A 15,960-nucleotide genomic window follows, 5' to 3' on the forward strand; every position below is an offset into this window, starting at 1 on the left:
TTATTTCTTGTTTTTATTTTATTTTATTTTTATTTATTTTTATTTTTATTTTTATTTTTTCAGTCAATTTTTTCGGACAGTGATACGATTGACCCCTATGGTTTCGTAGATTCCCATGTGCCCTTTGGTATTATGACGTCAAATATATTTCATAAGTCAAGATTTACTGTATTACACTTTGACTAAAAGTTACCAGGTCAGGTAAATTTCAACATGAATGAATAAAGGATATAGGTGGAATTTTTTTTAAAAAAAAGTGTTATTACTGATATATGAAAAAATGTGTTATTTTTACTAACATATATAACGTGAAAAGATTTCATATAGATACGGTAGGTTTAGTTTTGCAATAGTTAGATGATATTTTTTGAAGGTCAGTTTAAAACGACATTATTTTGTTATCGATTTTGTATAAATTTGTAATAGTTAGATGGTATTTTTTATAGAAGGTCAGTTTAAAACGACGTTGTTTTATTATCGGTTTTAATTTATAATAGTTAGATGATATTTTTTTATAGAAGATCAGTTTAAAACGACGGTGTTTTGTTGTCGATTTTATTTTTTAATAGTTAAATGGTATTTTTTTTATAGAAGATCGGTTTAAAACGACGTTGTTTTGTTGTCGATTTTGCTTTTTAATAGTTAGATGATATTTTTCATAGAAGGTCAGTTTAAAACGACGTTGTTTTGTTGTCGATTTTGTTATGTAATAGTTAGATGTTATTTTTCATAAAAGGTCAGTTTAAAATGACGTTTTATTGTCGGCTTTGTTTTGTAATAGTTAGATGGTACTTTTCATAGAAGGTCAGTTTAAAACGACGTTGTTTTGTTGTTGCTTTTGCTTTGTAATAGTTAGATGATATTTTTCATAAAAATTCAGTTTAAAACAACGTTGTTTTATTGTTGTTGTTTTTTTGGTAATAGTTAGATTTATATTTTTTATAGAAGGTCAGTTAAAAACAACGTTGTTTGTTGTCAGTTTTGTTTTGTAATAGTTAGATGATACTTTTCATAGAAGGTCAGTTAAAATGACATTGCTTTGTTATCGATTTTATTTTGTAATAGTTAGATGATAATTTTCATAGAATGTCAATTTAAAACGACGTTGTTTTGTTGACGGTTTTGTTTTGTAATAGTTAGATGATTTTTTTATTTTTTTTTACCCCCCATTTTGGAGGATTTATAGTGTTTCCACACTTCCCCTCCAATGTGACTCGAACCCAGGACCTACCGGTCGTGGGTGGAGGTGCTTAACCAACTGAGCAAGCCTCACTTGTCATAGTTAGATGATACGTTTCATAGAAGGCCAGTTTAAAACGACGTTGTTTTCTCATTACTTTTGTTTTATAATAGTTAGATGATACTTTTCATAAAAGGTTAGTACAAAACGATGTTATTTTGTTGTTAGCTTTATTTTGTAATAGTTAGATGATACTTTTCATAGAAGGTCAATTTAAAACAACATTGTTTTGTTATCATTTTTTTCTTTGTGGTCAGTTAAAAATAACCTAAGAGATTTATAAATAAAACACAAATCATGATCTTTGTAGGAGTTTTTATCAAATTTAAATTGTAGGTGATATAGTAGATCATTTTCTCACTATTTATAGATAATGACATAGTGTATCAAATTTTTTTACTACACTTCTGTGTGCATGAAATATAAGGGAAAAAATAAAATTATTAAAAGTGCCTAGAATTTATTATTTTGAACAAGTTATGACATTTATTTTGAAAAGATCAAGCATGCTATTATAAAAGTAAAATAAAAATTAAAAGTTAAAGAATTTTTATATATCAAAAGGTATCTTTGTTTAATACATCAAAAAGGAATAAACTAAATTAAAAAAATAAACTCATGCTCGAAAATTAAATAGTTTGATTTTCATGTTTTTTGCATGTAACTATCGTCGTCATTAAATATAAAATGAATTTTATTTAATTTTCAATTATTTTTTGTTGCATTGGTATTAAGCCATAGATCACTTTAGTCACGTCGAATGCGTGTGGGTCGAAATAAAACATGATTATAAATGATTTTGATAATTACTATATCTTTACAAATACATGACATGAAGTAAAGTTGACTAGTGGCATATTTTTTGACATTTAAGATAATTATAGATAAATTTAATGACGAGTATTAATTAATAATATGATATTATTGATATTTAATATGTTATATATAGTAGATTAAAGTTCATTGATAGTGTAAGAAATATGTACTTTAATTACTGTTGTATATGATTTCAGTCCTTCTATTTATGTTGAATGTTATCCCCATATACATTGATTATAATACGATAGTAAAATTATTAGAATAGTTATACTAATTTGACCGGTTAATTAATTTAAACGCTAAAATTGGTGTGAAGGAAAGGATATTCTTGGATTGTTAATGGGACTTAATACAAACACACATATGTATATATAAGTTTTAGGATGTGTTACATATGGAGGAAAATATTTTTAAGTTTTTTCATATTGATCAGTTAGTAAAAATGAGGAAAACCCTAGATGTCATGAGATTATGCTTAGCATTCGAGCTTTAGTTTATATTCTAGGAGTAATAATTTAGATATAATTGTATGAGTCAAACGTAGGAAAAATATTTAAATATTTTTGAAGAATCTTTAACCAGTCAATTATTAGTTTCTTGTGTTATAGTCTTTGACTTGTTCATATTATTATTTTTGTTTGTCATAAATTACTGCAACTAGTAAAAAATAATGAAAGTTCAGTTAGCTAAATGTATATATTTTAGAACTATTTGCAAATAATTTCAAAGGATATATTGTATTGAAATTTTATTATTTCACAATCTACATGTACATAATTTCAATTATACTAGCGTGTGAGCTCTGCTTTAGCGATTAACATATATAAATTAGAAATTTAATTTGAGTCATGTGAAAACTTATAACAATATTATTTATATCTATCCTTCTTGATTGCTTATCTATAACTCTCTTGTCTTGGTGACTCTTTCTTTTCTCTATGTTTTTTTCAAGTGTTAAAATAACACTAGTAAAGTTTTCATTTTTCAATAAATTGGATTCGTTCTTGACTAGTGAAAAAAGTTATGTAAAATAGGCATCGGTCCAACTGGATCGATCGATCGGCCCATCTCACAAATAATGAGAGTTTCGCTCAAATTTTAAATAGTTGGCCCACCTATTTAGAATAGTGAAAATTTTGATCAAGATTTTATTGCCCATTTGAACTTCGCTCTAATTGGAACCTTTATATATACATAGGCTTTCGATTCAATTTAATAATTTACCTGTTTTTTAAGTAGTAAAATCATTAGTAGATATTTCATTTTCTAAGAAATTGAATCCATTCATGACTAGTAAAAATGTTATGTGAAACAGACCCAGGCTCAATTCGATCGATCGGTTGGTCCATCTAATTGAGTTGGTCCACCTAACTCAATTCTTGCTTATTTGAACTTCGCTATATATATTCATAGGCTTTCGATTTTAATTCAATAACTTACCTATTATTTTAAGTTAACTTAGTAGATTTTTCATTTTTCAATAAATCGAAAATTAACCAGCAAGGGTTGACGATGAGGACCAAACTCCTCCGATTCTCAATGCCCAACATCATGAGGATGGGGTAACCCATGATGAGTTTCGCAGTGTTATTACTTTGTTAGCTCAAGTCATAGCCAACCAAGGGAATCTAGGTGTTCCTCCTCCCCAAATGCAAAATCCAGCCTCTAGGATTCGGGATTTCCAAAGGATGAATCCGCCCAAGTTCGATGGTTCTAAACTAGATGAGGACCCTATGGAGTTCATTAATGAGGTGTACCGGATTGTGGCTATCATGGGTGTGCCACTTGATCCGAATTGAACGTACCACTACCTTGAAAACCTGAGGTGTCCAGTTGAGGAGTTTGGACCCCCGAAACCAAGTGATTTTAGTAATAATCAGCCCAACTCGTTCAATCGATTGGTCCACCTATTCAGAATAATGAAGATTTCAATCAAGCTTTTTGTCCAATTAAACTTCTCTCGAATTGGAACTTTTATTTATTCACAGGCTTTCAATTTAATAACTTGCCTATTATTTCAAGTATTAAAATAATATAAATAGAACTTTATTTTTCCAATAAATTGGATCCATTCTTGACTAGTAAAAAGGTCATGTAAAACAGACATCATCTGCCCCCTCGATCTACCAGTTGATCCACCTCTAACAGATAATGAGAGTTTCGATTAAATTTTAAGTAATTGACCCACCTATTCAGAACAATGAAGATTTCGATCAAGATTTTAATGGCCTTTTGAACTTCGCTTGAATTAGAACCTTTATATATTCGTAAATTTTCGATTCAATATATGACTTTTCTATTAAGTCCTGAAATAATACTAGTAGATTTTTCATTTTCAGTAAATTGGATCTCTTCTTGACTAGTAAAAAAATTGTGTGTAACGGATATTTGTCCAATCCGATCGATCGATTGACCCACCTTAACAAATGATGAGAGTTTCGGTCGAATTTTAAATAGTTGACCCATTAATATATAATCAGAATAGTGAAAATTTCATTCAAGATCTTCTTGCCCATTTATACTTTGCTTGAATTGTATATTTTTAAATTTTGGATTCAATTTAATAACCTACCTAATGGGTGCCAATAAAAAAGAAACTTTTTGCATGAATTTATATACTATCTGATGTAGAATAAATGTAGGAGGAAGAAAACGAGAATTGATAGTATTGTCATATAAATAAATGATACACCTTTGTGAAAGGTGCATGGGTTACTAATTTGTAAAAATAATAATAGTAGGTTTATATGCATTTTTAATTTCTAGGTTTTATATAACATTTACTACAAGGCAAGGGTTTGTTTATCATGCATGGTGGGCATGATTATTTAGGAGAAGGACACATCACCCATTTGTTGCATTCACCAACATGTATTCATTTCTACCTTCCATAGGTTCTCCTAAAATTGGTAAAAATAATTAAGACGATAAAATTAGTCTATAAAAATATAATTTATTTAAATTTGAATAAATCAATATATAACTCGCATATTATTAACTTAATATGTTTTGATTTGTTTGATTCAGTTGATCATCTAAAAGTTGGATTGACTATTTATTTTGAATGAATTTACGTATATAGTTTAAATTGTTTCATAAAAAATATCATTTCTAATAAGTTGAATATATAACTCGCATATTATTAACTTAATATGTTTTGATTTGTTTGATTCAGTTGATCATCTAAAAGTTGGATTGACTATTTATTTTGAATGAATTTACGTACATAGTTTAAATTGTTTCATAAAAAATATCATTTATAATAAATCGGTATACCATAAATGATGTTTATCCTCTTTTCACCTTTTTGACAGTGAGACTGGTAAATTAGGGCAAGGAAATAAATATTTGGTCCTATTATTTCTGTTTATTGCAAAAAGGAGAATAAGACTAGTAGTGCTCTCTCTACGAAATTGAATGCATTTGTTTTTTTAGTAAAATCCAAGTATGAGGTTGATGAATATATCCCCTCTTTTTCCTATGCATGAATTATTATTATTATTTTTGTTTTACTTGCATGTGTATGGTTTATTGGTAACAGATTTGGCAAAATAATAACTCTAGGGGAAAAGACAAGTTAATAGCCTGCCAAAGTCATTCATGTGCATGGCATAAGAAATTCCTAATTATAGACCTACTTTATAATTCAGCTGCTTTGTAATTTACTTATATTCAATATATAAATATCCATCCCATTGTGAAATATTCTCCAACAGGATTAGGTTAAGACAACTTGGACACGTTTTTTGTGCACATAAACAATAATCTATCCATATGGATTATGATGGATAGTTAAAATTCCTGAAGTTTTTGGTTCGAGTTTTAAAAATGGAAAAAAACTTATTGAGACTTTCATCATTTTCATAAAAAAAAGCATTATAAAATAATTTATATGATTAAAATTTGTAATTAAAAAAAAGTATATTTTTTCCACAATGAATATTTACTAAATAGCATCCAACAGTAACCCGTATAAATAAGATCCCTAAAACTGAACAAATAACTCATTAGAAAAGAGTGAATAGATTTTCGCGACAGTAAAAAATCTGTTTAATTGTCCAAAACTTTCATATAAAGTATATAATTGGTCAAATAAGATATTTAATAGATGTTGAGTGCAGTTTTTCTCTGTCCGAGAATCTCCATCTGCTTTATGTGACCGCGAGCTAGAATTCTTATATTAAGATAAAATAGGAGATACTTCTAGGAATATTGCAAAACAAAAAGTTCACAGAGAAAATGAAAATGAAAATGAAATAAAAGCTGCCGGACAATCTTTTATATATATATATATATATATATATATATATATATATTTTAGGAAATAACAATATGTTTCGTTGATCGCAAGGTGTTTACGACAGGTATCGTTGGCCAGCTAGACCATGATAGTTATTTAGGAAAAAAGAAATACTAAATAATTTGTATTTTTGATTATATTAGATTGAACAATATTCATTTTAAAAAAACTCAAATTTCAAAGAAACGCAGTGAAAAAATGGGAAACTTACATAAATATACAATATTAAGAAAATATTTACCATCTATAGCAATAAAAAAAAATCAGTGAACACTTATAATACGTTATAATATATATTGCAGAGAACTATTTATAAAACATATATAATACAAGTTTTATAGATGGATAATACATTTATCACATACTTTAATAGACTTATAATACATTATATCAGTTTCTTACTACACAAACATAATATATATTTTAAAACACTTATAATACATTTATATTGTATGGATAATTCACTTTTAATACAAGTGTAGATTTATCATAGTATTGCTGTATATTTCTATAAATGATAATAAATAAAAAATATCACTAAAAATAATAATTAATTTTTAAAAAGTACTCAATCAAATAATTTTTTCGAAAAAAATCGTAGAAGGATATTACAGAAAGTTGAAAATAAAGAAATACAAAAAACGGGCCGTGTAGAGTGGTTTTGGGTTTGCTCATAGGCTAATAAGAGACGAGCCCATCCAAAGCCAGTATTTCAGCGCATGCTCTTTTCATCTCTTACAATCTGTTGGGAAAGTCAGCTAGTAATTGAAATTAGTATAATTATTAGGATAGTAATTATTAGCCTAATAATTACACAACTTATTAATTATAATGATCTGTTTATTGTTTAGAATGTAATTTTAATGTAATTATAAATGTATTATTTGGTTGCAAAAGTAAAATTATAAGGTTATATTAAATTTTAAAAATAAAAATTAATCATTTAAATTTTATATTAGACAAATAAAGACCTTTATAAATGATATTAAATTAAATATTTAAGATATATATTAATTAATAAATATATGTTCTTAACTAATATTATAAAAAATAAATTATTTATATTTTTAAAATTAGTATATTTTAATTAATTTAATCATAAAAACTAAAAGTATAAGATTTTTATGAACATTAAGAAATGTATGTTTGGCAAAAATGTTAATATTATAAATAAAATATCATAAAATTATTAAAATATTTGACAAAAAATAATCTATCAAGTTTAACTAAAAAATAAATGGTTTGCAAAGTGAAATATCAAGATACTACTGAAACAAATGAATTTGAAAATATAACATAAATTCTAAATTCAAAACAAAAAATTTAATATAATACACTTATATTAAATTTAAACACAACGTACATAAATATGATTTAAAAGAAAAGGAAAACGTAAGTGTATAATCTTATTTAATAATGAATTCTACTTTAATTTTAAAATTAGAATACTAATAAAATTATGCAAAAAAAAATACAATAATAAATAAATAAATAATATGAAAAATTGCATGGAATCACATGAAAAAATAAAGGTTGAGAATGAGAAGGAAATGAAATATAAAAAATAAAAAATAAAAAATATAATTTTAGAAAATATTAGAATAGTAAAAATATTTTTTAAAAAATAAAAGAAATAAAAAATAAATTAAAATAAAAAAATATAAATATAAATAAAAGAAGAATTTTAAAAAGTTTCATGTGATTACACCAATTCCTTACCCTCTATTAGGAATTGAAGAATGTAATTACTCTCCTTCAATTACACCAATTCCTCTCTTACCAAGTAATTACCTAGTCTACCAAACATGCCAAAGAGTGTAATTACACTCAATTACACCAAATCTCATGTCCTTAGTGTTTGAAAAACTTATAAAAAGTAACTTATAAGTCATAAGTAGGAGATAGCGAGAGTTTAGTGCCTCATTCTTTTTTTTAGTACATTATTATACTAAGAATTTCTCATTCATATGTCATTTGTACTTTTGCTCCTATTTCGTGTTAGTCTATAAATTTTTTTCCCTCAAGGAAAATAATTTTTTCACGAAATATAAGTGTATATCTTCATATTATAATATCCCACAAGTTTTGTGTTGCATCATTAAAGAATTTATGCCCTCTCTAGGCATAAGTTCGATTTTTAAGGACAAAAATTAAAGATCAACCCATTTAAAAGTCACGCCAAACCGTGCAATTAAATGTAACAACAAGCCAATTTGTGAATCACTTATTATTCTTGAGTACATAGATCATGATAAGTATGCTTTGCTTTCTTTCTAAGGTAATTCCGCGCGCTAGTGTTCAATACTTGTTTTAATGCCTCGATTAATCTGGGTTCGTACCGTAGTAAAATCAGGGAAAATGCTTCCTATCAAGATTGTTTTTCATTCATAGGAATCAAACTCGAGACCTTATTAAGTGTGGATGGATCTTACCTTGGATTATCTTTCTTTCATCACAATGCATATATTGAGTTTTTGGTCAAAAACATCTTTAAACTATACCTCAGATTTAAATTACATCCTTAAAATATCCTTTTTGGCACACAACATCCTCAAAGTATTTGAAAGTTAACAGTTTTCATCTTTCTGTTAGATATTGTCAAAAAACTAAAGGATCCTACAAAAACATGTACAGTTCGCGTGACTATCAACAAAAGTTATCTTGTATAATGCCATTATCTGCTATAAAAAGCTCATGAAGAAAAGAATATTAAAAATATTGGATACTAGTGCTTGCTGAAACAAAAAATGTTAGAAATGTGTGATGATACATGATCTGCTCTTCTTCTCATTTACCAAAGAAAAGAAGCCGGAGCTTAATTATCTTTACCTTTTAAAATCCAAATTATAGTTAGATCAATAATTTTTTGGGGCAATGTGATATTGAGGTGATCGAAATTCTGATTATGTCTCGTATTCAACTTTTATTTTCCATTATTTAATGTGGAAGTCTCCAACAAACACCGCTTCTAGCAGATTCAATTGAAAAGAATCATATTTCAACGGACAAGTTTTTTAATATTAAATAACACGAAAAATAAATGAAAAAAACTGTTAATTAAAAGATTTTGCATAATACTAAACTCAATTGCCGAAAAAATTCATGATAATATTTTTGTCATTTATCATAATACTAAATACGAATGGGTGACTTAATTTTTGTGGGATTTGTTAGTTTCATGACAAATTCTAGTAGAAGGATGAAAGTTGTTAACTTTTAAATATTTAGAGGTTGTTTTCTGCTAAGAATAGTATTTTAAGGATGTAATCTAAACTTGAAATATAGTTTAAGGATGATTTTCGCCTAAAACTCTGCATATATTAGTACTTTTTTTGCTACTTAGTTTCTTTATCATAATATTTTGTTAGAGACTTAATAAGAGTAGCTTGTACTGATTTATTTGGTGGGAAGTGGAAATCACACACTAGTTGGGATTGTTTTGAAGGTCTAATTGTGAAAGTCTACAAAGTCCATAAACAAATATACTTACAATTAAGCTAGAAAATAACACATTACTGTTACAATAGGTTAAAAATGTATTTGTCAAAATTCTTTCCACATTTTAAACCAATTGTAACAAAAATCACTTCATGATCCTCTTAAAATCTCTGACTTCGTGTTGCAGCTCTATCCCCCAAACTAGTGACATTATTAACTCTTGCTACTTACAAGTTCTTTATTTCTTAGTTTTAATTTACGTGACACTATTATTATGCGAGTTACATGTTAGTGTATTCTCTGTTTTAGATCTATACCCGAAGCTTCAATATGAAGTTGGGCATATTTTTTTTAATGTTTTAATGTCAGTTTTCCCCTTTTTCTCCACCGTTTGATTTGTTTTGATTTTAAAATATGCCCAAGTATGCTTATTCGAAATATATTTTATGTCGTATGAAGCTAATGTCAGTGTAAGGCCATGTGGTTTTGGCATTTTGTCAGTTTCAGTTTATGTGACACAATTGCTATTTGGAAAGTCAAAGAAGACAGATGCATTTGTTGAATTTCCATTGATTTATGTTCTTACAAGAATTGAATGCAAGATTTTATTTATGAATAGGCTCCCAAACTGAGAGTGCATACATGATTCTTCCTTTCCAGCCCTGTAACATCCAGTTGCTATCTTCATCCACTAGAAAATCCGCGTGATAAAACATTTTCACCTTGGTCTTTACTTCCTTGACGATGTCTTGATCCAATGCAAGTTGCCTGAACCCCGCTCTCTGATTCCTCACTGACCATTTCTTGTAACTTTCCGGTCTCTCAACTCTCTCCGCCCCTTCACTAGCTATAACGTTCATGATATCTCTTCCGAATACTTCCTGCTCAAACATCATCCTTCCTTCATCTTCTCGTGGCATTGTGGCTTCAAACATGTCAAATTGTGACGAGAAATGGAATAAAGCCTCCCGAAATCTTGTAGTGAAGAAAGAGGCATTGTACATAGCGTTAACGATCCCATGGACGAAGTAACGAGGATTTATTTCCTTGATCAAGTTAAGAACAGCATCTCTTGGATTTTTGTTGTTGTGTGTTACTAGTGTTTCATCAGGGACATTCTTTAGCCTGTACAAACAATTGACCACAACGATTTCATCTCTCTCGATATCCAAATCTTCTAGTTTAATCTCATCCCATTTCTTTGCTATTGCTTTATACTCAAATGGAACATCAAATCTCTTGCAATAATCCTCCAAACGTCGTCCTGTCTCCTCAACTCTCTCAGCTGGTCGAAAACCTGGCTGAGGGAAATCGATTCCTGTGATCCTAAGACTTGGAGGTCCTCCGGGCCTAAGGGAAATCCCGTGTATTATACAAGGCCATTGAAATCCATATAGGATCCCGAAATCTATTATATGAATTCTTGGTGATTCACTTGTTAATTTCGCGATAGACTTGTTCGCGAATATGTTTGACATCCTCTTGAATGGACAAGCAGTGATGTAGACCTGATAAGCTTTCAAGAAATCTGCAGCTGATATTTTCTTACTTGTGATCAATGTTGCATCTCCGCCAGCAAAACGAGCTTCGAGGGCATTGGCGAAGCAATAGGCCAATCTTGAAGTAGCATCGCCAAAGGGAGAAGAATGCTGCCTAATTTTCTTGAGAACCTCTATGAATGTCTTGCTGTTGTAGCTTGCTGCAGCCTCCGCACAACGCGTTAGTAGACTAGTAAGATCAACTACTTCATTCGTCTTAACGCCTTTTTTGCTCCCACGAGGCCTTCCACGTTTAGATTGCTTTATATGGCAGCTCTTTTGCTTGTCCCATGCTGCATTATCTGATGATGTTGCTGATTTTGATCGATTCTCATAGAAAGAAGGATTCAAGCCTGGACAAAGAAGCGTCTTATCGTAGTGTTCCTCTGTTTTATCCTCTGTTTCCTCTGTTCCATTACTCGCAAACTGCTTCGAATTTCGCCCTTTTGAACTGTCACTAATTTCTTCTCGAGTGTGCTTCTTATTTCCATCTGACGTTGATTTCCACCCTTGATTGACATCATTACCTTGATAACAATTTTTTGCATTCGGTGAGATTAAATCACCGCCATTGGCAACACCAATACTAGCAGGTTGATGATAATTGTTTAAACCAGAATTATAAAAAAGCGAACATTCTAGATCAGAATTAAAGGTGGACTCAACAAATTGATCCACACCATCGCCATGAATTGGAGGAGGATTCAAGGCATCATAAAAAGACTTCTCAGCAGCTTCAAGAGCGATGCAATCTTGAAACATACAAGGCCTATTTTCCAAATCTTCTTGATCATCCATAAGCATCTGATGTATATACTTAAAAACTCCGTCGAAATAATCCCCTTGAACTACTGTCCGATCACTACCACTACCAATAACAACCTCTTCTTCTGATGGTCGTCTGCTTGAAAAGCAGAGAACATCATTAATTCCTCCATCGCCGCCACCGAGATTATTATTCTTCAAAGCGAAACGATGACAGAATTCAAATCCATCAGATGGGAAATGAGTGGTAGTATTCATCATAGAAAATTATTTTTTGAGGAATTGTGTAGTGGATTTTGATGCTTGATGAAAACAGAGAGATAGATAGATAGATATTATTTTACTTTACTTTACTACTATATATAAGAGAGATATTGGAATTTAAGTGGATTATAAAGTTGCTTTTTTTCCTAGGACATATTTTGCTTATTTGGTACTTGGACCTTTGCAATTGGTCAAAGTTGCTTTTTCCTTTCTTTGCCACTTGGCCTATCATATACTCATTTTCGCTGTGATGTAACACTTTGCAATTCCAAGTTTGAGAGTACGCATTTGCACATTTTGTCAAATAAGTAGATTGAAGGAATAACTTTTCGTGAACAACTTTTATCCCTTAATAGATTACTTTTTACTTCATCTGTCTTTATGCATTTTGGTGAATTTAGGCAAATTTGTAGCTACAATTTTTTGTTTCCAAAAGGGAGCACTTATTAGGTCTTTCTTACATTTTATACGTGTATGCATCATATTTTCTTTGGCGTATTCTTCTTTATATCTTTTAACCTTCAAAAATTTGCTTCTTTCATGAGCTCATATTATCTATCCTATAATCATTTTCAAGTATTATAATTTTGTTTCTCATAGATATTTTTTTTAAAAGAATAAATTATGAACACTTATCAAGAAAATATAATTAACATGTCACTATAGTGTAGACAAGCTAGCTGGTACATGCTTATAATATAAATAGACTTGAAATGGATGAAATCATACAAAGTTGGCAGCCATACATGGGAAATAGTACATGATTTTATTTTTCATTTTGTCTATCTTCATAAAAGTTGATTATATATTTTGTAGACAAGCTAGCTGGGGCTCATCTTGGAAAAAAGAGAAACTCTAAAAGACAAAAAAACAATAGCCGAAATGAGAAGGTCATAGAGGAAACCGACTGTAGTTCAAATGCTATTAATAGAAGAACGCAGATTCAGATTTTAAAATTTATGACTTGTGAAAATAATAAAATTATTCCTAAAATATATGAATTAGCTCAAATACATCCGATCAAAATAGATGTGAACGAAAAGATACGATGTTTTGGGAGAATTGAGGGGGACAGAGAGGGATTTTTTTTTTTTTTTGGGGGGGGGGGGGGGGGACAGGAGTACATGGCTGGGCACATGTTCGTAAATCTCGAAAATCAATTATTGTTGCCATTCCATCTGGTTCCTTAACATGTGACTTCCTGTCACTATTTGTTAATACGATCTATTATTGATAGATTAAAAAATATTAAACAAAACTTAATTCAAATCTTTTCTAGAGAGACTCAAATCCGTAAGTCTCGGAGAAACTTCATTTTCTTGAGTTCATCTTTTGGGTACAAGTGAGGTGTATAGTCCATAAAGAGGTAAAATTTTTATTATTCGTTCATATATATATATATATATATATATATGTATATCGCACAAGATAATATTCGAGAAAGGATTATGATTCATTTTTCAGCAATACTTTATTTTTTACGAAAGAATAACTTTGATCAAAAGCAAATTGCATATGGCACAAGGATATCTAACTTTTTGACTTAGATTCATGATCGAAAAATATGGAATCTAAAGGCACACAATAACAAATTTTCTTTATGTTTGTGACTAGCAGCGAAGTCACATCGTATGACACTTTTTTGCTGAAAAAATTACTATGTAGAGAGATTTTTTTATTATATATATATAAATTAAATTTTATTTGATTTTTTTTCATGAATATTTTTTTTTACTTGCGATCTTTATCTCAATCCGAATGCAAACATTCTACATATATATTTATTTATTTATTTTTATGAATATATTTTTTTAATATTTTAATAACCCTTGGTAAAAATGTTGATTCATATAACTTTTGTTTATAAAAAAATCGATGCATTAATTTGCCAATCTTTCAATATATATCCACAAGTACTTGCGATCTTTCAATGTGCAAACATTCTACATATCCCTATATTCTTGTTCCTTTGCTTGGATAATTGAGGAGTATTGCAGTATAGGCTGATAACAACGTAAAATATGCTAATTTATGATGATGATATTATTTAAGTTTAAGTGTAGAGATGAGAACTCATATAATTAATTTTTAGCTTGTTTGACACTAAGATGTTAGAAATTTTCTATATACATCTTTTTCTTTAGGCGCAATCTCTATAATATGCATATAGATATTAAATAATTGTTAGCTGTTGTCAAACCTTTTGTTTTCCATCATTTAGTATCAATTAACACTAATGATGAATTTATATTGAACTTTGCTCATTAAACATCTTATATAAATGGATATCAATTATGTGTCTAACTTTCATTATTGGATGACACAAATCCACCAGGTATGTAACAATTTACCCTCGATCTCTCGGTTCTATTTTTATTTTCTTTGCTCATTTTCTCTCAAACCATTAAGTAATATGGTGAAGCTTTTTCATATTCTATGTAAATTTTATGAGATCACATTTTGTTGTTTATTATGCGAAACAGAAAACTACTTCTAGAGTTAATTACAATGCATTTCAATATAGCAATAATAACTGACACGGAATTGTGCTTCAAGTTCTTAGTTGAATCATGAATTAGTCAATCTCTTTAGGTTTTGTGCGACAAAATTGACAGAAACATGATCATTTATATGATCTACCTGATATTATAAATTTTATGGTTTGTTTTATGCCTGAATAAAGTTATAAAAGATAGAATTAGTTTGTCGGGGGAGAAAGAGAGCAAGTTTGAGGAATTACGAGCTTTTCTTTGTTCCTAATATGTTGTTTTAAATTTTCTTCTCTTTTCTAGATATTGCATTTTTTAATTTTTTTTTGATAATTATTTCCTATAATATATTGTACCAAATTAATCATTTACAATATGTTTAAATTAAGTTTTTGAGATAAACGTGCAACGAACGTTTTCAGAACTAGTACTATTATAAAGTCTGAAACCCAATGTAAATGTCAAACAAAAGTAATGACAAGGGTTTAAAGTTGATTAGTACCACTACATGATAATGCAAAGAAAGAATGTTCAAATTAGAGTTGATTTTTCATATTATCACTCAATTACTACAGTAAATATTTTAGAAAGTTATTTTTTGTTAGAAAAATATGATTTTCTGAATTAATAACTATTAATTGATTAACCATATGAAAAATCAATTTGTTCAAATTATTGAAAGTAAATGACAAGGCATTAATGGTGATTAAGGTCTAGTAGATGATATAGAGAGCCATGGTTAGATGAATAATTATGTAGATAAATTAAATAGCACAAACATGTTCATCGTTCACCAACTTTTTTTAGCTACTATTCTTTTCGTTTTAATTTATATGATGACATTTTACTGACATGAAATTTATTTATAAAATAATGATTAAAAATTCTGATCCAAACAAGTTATTCATATATGTATGATTATAAATCATTCAATAAGAATATAAAATTATTTTTTAAAAAAATATATAAATACGTTTTTTTTTAATCAAACCAACAAAGAAATAGCATTACCTAAATTGAAATGGAGTGAGCAACTGGAATTGATTAATAAATTGCTTTTGGTAACTACACATAAAAGTACCTAACTATATAAGTTAAATTTGATCA

General features: G+C 28.7%; 1 protein-coding gene across 1 annotated transcript; it reads right to left on the bottom strand.

Annotated features, from left to right (window-relative positions):
* Positions 1-10,362: 10,362 nt before the first annotated feature.
* LOC129898544 (scarecrow-like protein 30) lies at positions 10,363-12,417 on the bottom strand. The gene has a single exon (XM_055973125.1). It carries the CDS (start codon positions 12,359-12,361, stop codon positions 10,403-10,405), a length of 1,959 nt encoding a protein of 652 aa, XP_055829100.1. The 5' UTR covers positions 12,362-12,417; the 3' UTR covers positions 10,363-10,402.
* Positions 12,418-15,960: the final 3,543 nt, after the last annotated feature.

The sequence above is a fragment of the Solanum dulcamara genome, chromosome 8, assembly GCF_947179165.1.
Source record: "Solanum dulcamara chromosome 8, daSolDulc1.2, whole genome shotgun sequence".
Lineage (NCBI taxonomy): Eukaryota > Viridiplantae > Streptophyta > Magnoliopsida > Solanales > Solanaceae > Solanum > Solanum dulcamara.